General features: G+C 45.3%; 1 protein-coding gene across 1 annotated transcript in view; it reads right to left on the bottom strand.

Annotated features, from left to right (window-relative positions):
• Positions 1-10063, bottom strand: part of Slc24a3 (solute carrier family 24 member 3) — a 469023-nt gene that overhangs the window by 35860 nt on the left and 423100 nt on the right. Inside the window, exons 9-11 of the mRNA XM_029535751.1 lie at positions 7999-8052; positions 2196-2329; positions 207-367 (exon numbers count right to left, since the gene is read on the bottom strand). Of these exons, the coding sequence (XP_029391611.1) occupies positions 207-367; positions 2196-2329; positions 7999-8052 (349 nt within the window). The remainder of the gene's footprint in view (positions 1-206; positions 368-2195; positions 2330-7998; positions 8053-10063) is intronic.

Here is a 10063-nt window from a genome sequence, read left to right as displayed (position 1 = left end):
TCCCTTCTTCCCTTCCCTTCCCCTTCCTCCTGCCCTTCCCTTCCCCTTCCCTTCTCCTTCCCTCCCCTTCTCTTTCCCTCTCCTCCCTTTCCCTTACATTCTCTTCCCTTCCCCTCTCCTTCTCCTCCTTTTCATGCCCTGCCTCCTGCCCCCCCGCCACACCCCTTCCCATCCCCTCCCATAATCCACTATGCTTTTCCAGATACCTCATTGATTAACATGCGACTGGCCATGGAGAGCCGGGTCTTAGGAGGAAAGTGGCTTGTGATCATAATTCGAAGGCCAGCCTCAGAGAAAGAAAGCTGGTGTGGGTAGGCAGACAGCAGCTCATCCACCATGATCACGGATGCTTTGCGGTGGAAATTGGCTAGGGAAATGTGAAAGAGAACATACAGTAAGCATGGAGTCCAGGAGAGAGGCACACATCCATTCCTCTTCCTTTTGCGTCTCCCCTACCTTACTCCTTTTCACATCTTTGCATCTGTTCATCCATCTGTCCATTGGTCCATCCATCCATTTGTCCATCTGTCCATCCATCCATCCATCCATCCATCCTCCACCCACCTAGCTCCCCTTCCTTTCCATTTCTTCCTCTTCCTCTCCCTTTCCCTTCCAATCATCCTTTTCCTCCCCCTTTTCTTTCCTTACTTCTACCCATCCATAGAAGTTTGTGAAGATCAAAGTTAGGGATCATACTTAAGTCTTGGGTCATGTTTAATAATTCATCTGGAATGACTTGGGATTATTCAAACACCACTCATCAATTTGGCAAGCATGAGCAGGGTAAGAGAATTCCTTCTTGGTCTCCCAGAGTTATTTCCCCACCACTAAGATCTGGGTCACAGGGAAGACCCCAGTAAACTTTGGTAAGCGTCATGCCCACGCATGGCAACCCAGCACACTGGTACAGGCTGCAGAGCTGACTTGTGTTCCAGGGGGAGGCTATGGTGTGCATGTATTCTGTGAGCACAGTAGTGGCTGGGGTGTGTGAGCTGTCCACACACGGAGGACTAGTGTTCAGGAGGAGGTTTGAGACATGCCTTACAAAATATGACATATTCCGCCGAGGACGGAGCCCTCTCTCTTTAGAATAGCACTGTACACAAATCCCTCACAGGTACCTGGCTATAGCCCCTTGTAGTTTTCACTCCCATTTTCCAGGTCATGAAACCATGGAAAGGTCTCTTATATCATCATCATCATCATCATCATCATCATCATCATCATCATCATCATCATCATCCCTTCCTGCTGTATGGCAGTTACTTTGCGCACCAAGCCACCTCTCCAGGCCCAGCATTAATAGCATTCAGCTTTTTTTTTTTTTTTTTTTTTGTGCTTCTCACCCACCACAAGTTATAAAGTTCTCAGGAGAGAGAAACTAAAGTAAATACCCTCACAGAATGGTACTAAATAACATCATAAAATCTTCCATTTAACATAGAGTCCTTCAGAAAACTATGTCAAACATCTCATTTCAAAATACAATGAATTATCAAGAGAATCTAAAGCTAGAGATAGGGTTGAAAATAACCCACGCAGCTTCTAGTTTATTTTTTGTTGTTTCCCTGCAAAGTGACCAGATGACACAGTTAAAAGAGAAAATTTTTTAAAAAGTTAAGTGAAAAGGAAATACATTCATGGAAAAATTACATGATATTTTTCTATGTCTTGTACAAATAATGTTATTTACCAGAGAGCACCATGCTCTTCCTCTAGCATAATCATAGTTTTTATAAGAGCCTATAAAATAGAATTACTTGGAAAACAAAGGTAATTTTCTGGCTCCTTCTGTAGTTTGGAACCTGAGTTAATGTAGTCTGGAAGAGAATTTGGATATGTGTGATAATAACCAGCAGTGCCAATTGCTCTGAAGCACTGTCTTATACTCCTCTGTGTAGTTAACTGACTCCCTCATTACAGAAACGATGCCCATCCATTGGGCTCAGAGGGGCTAAGTAATTTCTCATGGTTGCACAGCCTTCATCCACTACCTCAAAACCCATGTTCTTCTCTCCTGGCCCCGCTGGCCCCATCTTCCCGTAACACCTTCATAAAATGGGTTCCCTGGTGATGTCAATGGATCCAGGTATGGCGCACGAGGCAGGGCAGGAGAGCGGGCTCTCCTCTGTCTTCTCAGGGCTCCTTAGACTCACACCGTGGTGCCCGCCCTGGACTCGGGATCTGCTAGTTACCTTTCTTGAGTAGCACCACAGTGGCATCGCAGTTGCTGCTGTCGTCGATTTCTGTGTTGTTGGCCAATCCGTTGACCATGTTCCCGGCACCTTTCGTCCTCCTTTCAAAGCACTGGTGTATGCACGCATTGTATCTGAGCAAAGAGTAAGCAGAGAGGGAGGGGGTAGGGAGGAGGGGGAGGGGTGGGTGAGGGGGAGGGGAAGAGAGAGAGAGAGAGAGAGATCAGCACCCAGGCTCTCCTCTGTCTGACTCCTCAGCATCCTCTCTTCCTTTCTGGATGCGCCTATAAGGTCCTGTGCCCGAGCCTCTTGGTCTGAACACTACAGCTGGCTGGTTATCTAGACCTACCTGTCTTTGGCTTCTTGTAGTCAGACATTTTGTTGCTAGGAGCTCTGTTACTGTCTACCCTCACTTCAGGTCCAGTTGGCTTGTGGCCTTATGACAACATTCTGTGCTCCAGTGCTCTGGGGGGGGGGGAGGTGAGGAGACACCAAGAAGTGCTTCTGGCATGCCCTAGTAGACTAGCATTCAAGCGAGGCAGTGTTTGCAGGGTGCTAGGATGTTTTTGGCAGGAAAATGTTCTGGTCCCTTTACTGTGAAGTGTCCCAAAACACCAAGGGTGAAGGCAGGGATAGGAATAACAGAGCACCTTGGGTCACTACTGCATGGTCTCTCTCTCTCAAGGATCTTAATGCTCATTGGCCAAGGTATAACCTCCCGAAGCTGCACCTCCACCCAATTTGACTTCCAGCCCCACACTGGAGTTCAGGTTGGGCCAGAAACCACTTAACACCTGCTTCATCTTTTCCTTATCCCTTTCGATTTCAGACAGGAGACTTCCCACCCCCCACCCACAGTCTACTCCCTTTTCTTTCCTATACCTGGCTTTTCAGTCAGTGCCTCTGTGTGGGCATTAATCATGGGAACTTCCTAGCTACATGGTCGAAACAGGGCGTGGAGTAGTGGGGATAAATGTTCTGTGTTCGAACCTTCTCTCCCATGGACCTTGTCCTGAATACTCTTGGAGCCTGTGGCTGTCCCTTTTTGGCAAAGGAAGAACAGGGAACTAGTCGAGAGTAATAGATGTAGGCTCTGAAAAGCACAGACAGTGACTCCTGGAAGATTCTTGGGAAAGAACCTGATCACCGCCATTTTGTAACCCTTGTGAAATAACAGCTCCAGATGTTGTGCATCAATGGCTGCCTCCACCACAGAGGGAAAGGTGACCTAGACGTGCCTCCTGATGGTATCACTGACATCGTGTAGCCTGATTCAAATCAAATGCAGATATACAGGACACACGGAGACCAAGGGAACTGGCTTTGATATATCATGGACTTGGAATGCAGTAATAATTTCCAAGCTATGGGTCTCTCTGTAGGCTAACAAGTAAATTCTGCTGAAGAATAAATTGCAAGAACATTCTCTCACTCTCTCTCTCTCTCTCTCTCTCTCTCTCATGCACACATGCATACACACAAAGGAGGCCAGAGGAGTGAATTATAGGCAGAAAGAACTACAAAGCATGCTGTTTCCAAGTATAATTTTAAAGATCATTCATTTCTATTATCATCTGAAGAACATTTATGATATTTATGAGACCCCCCCTAAAAGTTCCTGAAAAGTAGGACAAATTGACATGTTTGGAAGTTGAAATACTGAGTGTGTATTTGGGATATTGAATTAGCATTTGTTTTAGATGATACAATAGTAATTGTGGCTAGAATACAGATAAGTCCTTTTAGAAACACATGCGAAAATCTTCAAGGCTGAACCATGAAATGATGCCTGAGGCTCCAAAATTATGTGAGGGGAGCGAAACAGATTGGCATGGAACAAGGTTGGGCTGGTGGTCTGGGGGCTGAAGGTAAACACATGGGCTTGTTATTCTGTCAACTTTTGCTTGTATTCAACATTCATCCAATAGGAAGGCCCCGGCTTTCCAGGTTCAGTATGAATACCTTTCCTCCTGACAGGGACAAAATCAGTGCCTTTTTGTTTCTTTCTTTCAAGGTCTTACTGTGTAGCCCCATGGTAATCTGGAACACAGAACTCTGGACTTACAGATCTCCTGTCTAAGAAGAAGCAGTGTTTGTGCTATCCTAACTCAGAGACGACTTCCCCCATGAAGATACCAACTTGCACAAGGGTTTGCTCTCAAAGCATAACAGTATCTTATTAATTTATCAGTATTTTAATAACAGGCTAACAGTACCATACAATGAAGGCTTTTTTAAAGATTTACTGTTCAGTGATGGCTTTTTTGAAACCAGATAACACTGATAACTAACTGATTACATTTTGCTCTGATAAAAACCTTTGAAAATAGGAAGTATTATTATTACTTTTCAGAGAAGAGACTGAGATTTAAAATGGCTGAGTAGTTTAGCCACATTCCCAAAGCTACTCAGTGGCTGGGTGAGAGCTGCTTCTCAGGATGAATGGGAAGTGCTTAACTCTTACCCACAAGACCAGATAACCACATCTACAAACTTCATCGCAGAGAAGTGGACAGGATGAATAGAGGCAAGCTCTTGCCAAAGATACATGTGTCACATAGCCTGGAAGGTTTCTACCTATCTGGCAAGTCCAAATTGGCTTTCGGAATTTCAGACAGAACGTTTAAAGTTATTTTAAAGCTATCTAGATCCCAGGAGGCAGCTGAAGAGTCTAATGTATGCTGTGTGGGATTTTCTTTTTTTTTTTTTCTTTTTTCTTTTCATGACTGTGGCTCTGTTTTATATTTTTAATTGAATGTTTTAAATTTTGTGCTTGCACCCTGAAGCTATTTTATTGTGAAGCATGCAATTTTATAAATCAGATTTCATAAAAACCCAATGATTAGAGTCTCTGATTGCAGAGAGAGAGACGGCCCAAAGAGCAGAGACTTCAATTTAGAACTTAGGATGGAATTTATGTAGAGAATTCCATGAGAGCAAGAGCTGTTATTCGCAGTTTTATTTGTGTCCTGCTGCTTTGAACATCTGGAATGGTGGGAAAGCCGAGGTCTCAGCAGAAACAATCTCCTTAGCTGCTATATTTGGAGTGAGTCAGGGGTAGAGGCTTGCTTGTTACCTTACTGTAACAGTTTGTGCACTTCATGGTGACCAGGTGAGAGGGTGTCATGGCTACAGAGGAACCTTGCTGGCAACATTCCTCATTTCCCCTTTCTTTTAGAATCTATCTGTGCTTGAAGACCATTTTGCAAAGCCTCCATTAAATTCAAGATGGTACACACAACTGTCACAACTAGGATTTGAGAGCCTAAATGCTCTCAGCGCAGAGGGGACCCTGTGTGGCAATTCTGGAATCACTGAAGGATCAGTTTCTCCAAAGGAAACAAGAGAATTCTTGACTCTAGAAACCCAAAATTAGAGCTTCCAAAATATTTTTTCTTTTCTTTTCTTTTCTTTTCTTTTCTTTTCTTTTCTTTTCTTTTCTTTTCTTTTCTTTCTTCCCTTCTCTTCTTCCCTTCCCTTCCCTTCCCTTCTTCCCTTCTTCCCTTCCCTTTCTTTTCTTTTTTTGAGACAGGGTTTCTCTGTATAGTCCTGGCTGTCCTGGAACTCACTCTGTAGACCAGGCTGGCCTCGAACTCAGAAATCTGCCTGCCTCTGCCTCCCAAGTGCTGGAATTAAAGGCATGTGCCACTGCTGCTCCGCAAAAATTTTTTTTTTTTAAGAAGGTGAACTAATTAAGTGGAAGGCAGGGAAGGAAGCTGTGAGAACCACTGAAGACATCCCTACTGGCCTTGACTCCATTCATAGGTTTGCCATTTGAAGCAAAGAAGAGTATAAGACAGCTGCTCCAACTTAAGCTTTCTCTTCAGAGGCCTGAAGCTTTGGAAAGCCTGTGGGTCAGCTGTGTTCTCAGTGGGAGATCACCAATTAGTAATCCCAGGGGAAGGTAACTGGTTACATGGTGTGTGACTTCTCCCTTCCCCATCAGTTTCTTTGTAACAATTTCAAACCAGGATAGGCTCCAGGGAGGTCCTACTCTAGAAACACCACATCCAGCGAGAAGTTTCAGCGCTGACCATTGGACAGCTCCTCCACTAACCGCGGGATGCCATATTGATGGTCAGTGAGCTGCTTATGGCCCACCCTGGACACCGGTCAGGCCAGTTCCTGATTTCGCTGCTAATGGGATGCTTGGCTGTGTTCATACTGGTTTCTCCCAGCAAGTCTCTCAGGCCCTGGTGGCCTAAATGAACACTTTCCCACGTCTCACCACACACACACACACACACACACACACACACACACACACACACACACACAGTGTTCACTCTAGACTGCTGTCTGGCAGGTCCAAGCTGACAAGTGCTGAGATGTCTCTACTTTCCTTCCCCCAGAGGTATCTACCTATACTGGAGGAATGTAGGGATGGTTGAGTTTAAGAGACAGCTCAACAGGGGAGGGGATCTACAGCTCTGTGAGCTATTCTTCTTGGTGACTCTACAACCTGAACAGCATGTTCAAAAAAAAAATGTGCTTTTATTTTATTTATAGAAAAGCAAGCAGGACTATCATTCTTGATGCAAAAAGTGATCTGCCTGACTCCAGAAGGAAGAACACCTTAAAAACACAAACAAGTTATCGGCTGCTCTTTCCTTCCACAGCTGACATGCAGCCCTGAGTGTGGGCTGCCCTCCGTGACTCAGGTCTTATAAGTAGAACATGGCAAAAGTGATGGTGTGCACGTCTGAGGAGGGATTAGGAAAGGCATGGAGGGATGCCCTAACCTCTCTCTCCCTCTCTGGAATCACCAGCTGTAGAGAGAAGCTGTGATAAGCATCACCTGTCAATAAAAACGCTGCTGGCCAATGAGCTGAGGCAGGAAATAGGAGGTGGGACACTAGCAAGAAGAGAGAGGATTCTGGGAAGAGTGTGAGAATAAAATGAGATGAGACGGGAGACAGACTGAGGAGAGGATGCAAGTGGCAGGTAGAGGATCTCAGAGAGACACTGAGGGAGATGCCAAAGAGACTAGAAGGAAGAGGTAGGCTGGGTCTGAAGGAGAGGTAACCAACCAAGTGGTAGATGCAGAATAGATTAAATGCTTAATATGTTACGAGCTAGTAAAGGGAAGGAGCCAAAGTTTATGGCCTAGGCATTTAATAATAACTAATCAGCCTCAGTCGTCATTCTGAGAGCAGGGCTAGGAAGGAAAAATGGAATTTAACATTTCTTACCAACCAGCTCTGTAGGGAGCCACTCCAGCAGCCATAGGGAGAAGCTCATGTAGTGAGAAAGTGAGCCCTTTAGCCAACATCCAGGCGCTGCTTCTTGGCCATGGGCGTGGGCTATTCTCCATTGACATCTTTGGTCAATGTCATGGCTTCCTCCCACCCAATGTCCAACCTGTGATCTCGTGAGAGACTCTGAGCCCCTCTCAGTGAAGCAGCTCTGGGATTTTTAATTCTTAGATAATACATATTTGTGGTTTTTAAAGCTGGGACAGTGACAGATAACTGATACATCTGGACTACAGAAGTTTCTATGGCTTCAGTCACTTCGCCAGCTCTCATCTCATCTTCCCTCACCCAGTATGGAAATACAACTTGTTGGATTTTACCTTCCTCCTAATAAAAGCTAAAAGCTCAGTTGTCAGATCCTGAAGCGAGAGACAGGTACTACAGAGTTTGTGAATGAAATATGGAAGTGTTGATTTTGTCACCAATTATGAGTCAAAGGGTCATTTTTATGGTTCTATGAGTCTGATGGCAGATGTTGAACGAGTCAGATCTCGCTTTCCCACCCATCTTTCTACATCCTTATACAGTCCTGCACGCGTTTTACTTACTTCATGATGACGATATAGATGAGGTACATCAGCACAAGGACTAGAGATTCCCACCTGCACAGGAAGAAGTACAGTTAGAGAAGGCAAACCCAGCAGCCGTATCAAGCCAGTCATGTCAAGCTGTGTCAGCCAGTGCTGGAAACATCTGATCCATGCCCAGGATGGCAAGGTTACACGCATTCCTAGTCTATGCAAGTGTTTCATATTGCATAGGTCTTTTCTCCTCACCTGAATGCAAGATGCCTGTCTGGTATTCACTTACCAGGAAGAGCTCTAAGGAAAGGGGCAGGCCTTTGAGGATACAAGTGTCTGTGTAAATAGTCTGGAGTTTAATTACTCACTGGGGTTACCCAGACAGAGAACAAACACACCAGAGGAACTGACAGGGGCACTGGGCAGCAGTGGGGTGGGGGCAGGGGTCTTGGCTACAGAGGTGTATTGCCAGAAAGAGAAAGGGAGAAAGAAGAAAGAGACTCAGATAAGGCGAGTCCAAGAGTCAGGTAGTGTCAAGAGAGCAAGACAGAGAAAGGGGGGAGGGGGAGAAAGAGAGAGAGGGGGAGAGGGAGAGAGGGGGAGGGGGAGGGAGAGGAAGAGGGAGAGAGAGAGAGAGGGGAGGGGGAGGGGGGAGAAAGAGAGGAGCCCCCTCTTGGGTAGGAGGATGTCATCAGGAAGAGTGAGAATGAGTGAGAGGGGCTGGGCATAGTGGACAGCACTGGTGCCTGTAACCCTCAAGAGTGCACTACATAGTGAATTCTAGGTTGGTTTGGAGTATCGAGTGAACTCCTGCATCCAAAAACAAAAATAGAAAACCCAAAGTGAAGCATGGAAAGGAAGGGCTGCCCGTGTGCCTGTCAGGATCTGAATTCCTTTGTTCTCTTTATTTAGTAACTAACAGCTAAATGTCAGGGGTCTTGTGGTTGGGACCCCTGTTTAGCCACAGGTTTAAACTAGTTGAAGAACATGTTTGGTTTGGAGAGAAGGGAACTGGGTCGGACTGAGGAGGAAGTTCCAGCTCCCTTAGCCTTTTGATCCCAGAAAAATTATATATTTCTGTTATATAAAAAATACACAGAGGTCTTATGCTGTTCTGTTTAATAAATGAAAAACATGGGGTGGGGATTCAGGTAGGTTTTGCCTCAGGAAGGGGCTAGAATACAATCAGATACAACAGGGTCATCTGCATCCTCGTGCTTATTGTGGCACATTATAGAAACCAGCTGACTGCTCATCAGCAGAGGAATGGATCCAGAAGTTGTGGTGCATATATATGTGTATCTATACATATATAAACAATATATGCCACAGTCATATATTAGTCAGTCTTATGGACTGCATTTTTTGCAGGAAAAATGGATGAGACTAGAGGTCATATCGAGCAAAATAAGCCATATTCAAAAAGATAAATATCATGTTTTTCCTCATATGTGGAATATAGATGAAAAAAAAGACATAAAAGAAAAAGTGAGACTAACAGCTGGGAGGGAGCAATGGGAGGCAGGAGGAGGTCAAGGTTATAATGGAAAGAATGTGACCGAAGTATATGATGTACGTGTACCAGGAAGTAATAATGGAGCCCATTATTTTACACCACCAATGTAGACTAACTGAAATGGGGCCGGTCATGGAAACCCTGTCCACACAGGGTGCTCCTGTACCACCTCAACATGACTTTGCTAGCACGGATTTATCCTTGTAGAAAGCACTTGGAGTGTGAGAGGCCTCTGGGCATCCAACTGTCCTAGGTTCAGCCAGAGTTCTTGGCGTCAGTCTCCAGGAAGATGCCCAAAGATGCCTTTACTCTGACCCCTGTTGCCTCACTACAGAAGCAAGCACGCATGTAAAAGGAACGTCATGGTTGAGTTCTTCCCAAGAAAGGTGCATTTTAGGGTCAGATCCCTGAGAAAAGAACCAAATTCAGAGGCCAGATCTCTCTCCTTTCTCTTTCCTTTGTCTTTCCTTCCTTCCTTCCTTCCTTCTCTCCTTCCTTCCTTCCTTCCTTCCTTCCTTCCTTCCTTCCTTCCTTCCTTCCTTCTCTCCTCCCTCCCTCCCTCCCTCCCTCCCTCCC

This window comes from Mus pahari, chromosome 3 (genome assembly GCF_900095145.1).
Source record: "Mus pahari chromosome 3, PAHARI_EIJ_v1.1, whole genome shotgun sequence".
NCBI lineage: Eukaryota > Metazoa > Chordata > Mammalia > Rodentia > Muridae > Mus > Mus pahari.
The sequence above is the reverse complement of the archived record's forward strand: the minus strand, read 5'-3'. Positions and strand labels throughout refer to the sequence as shown.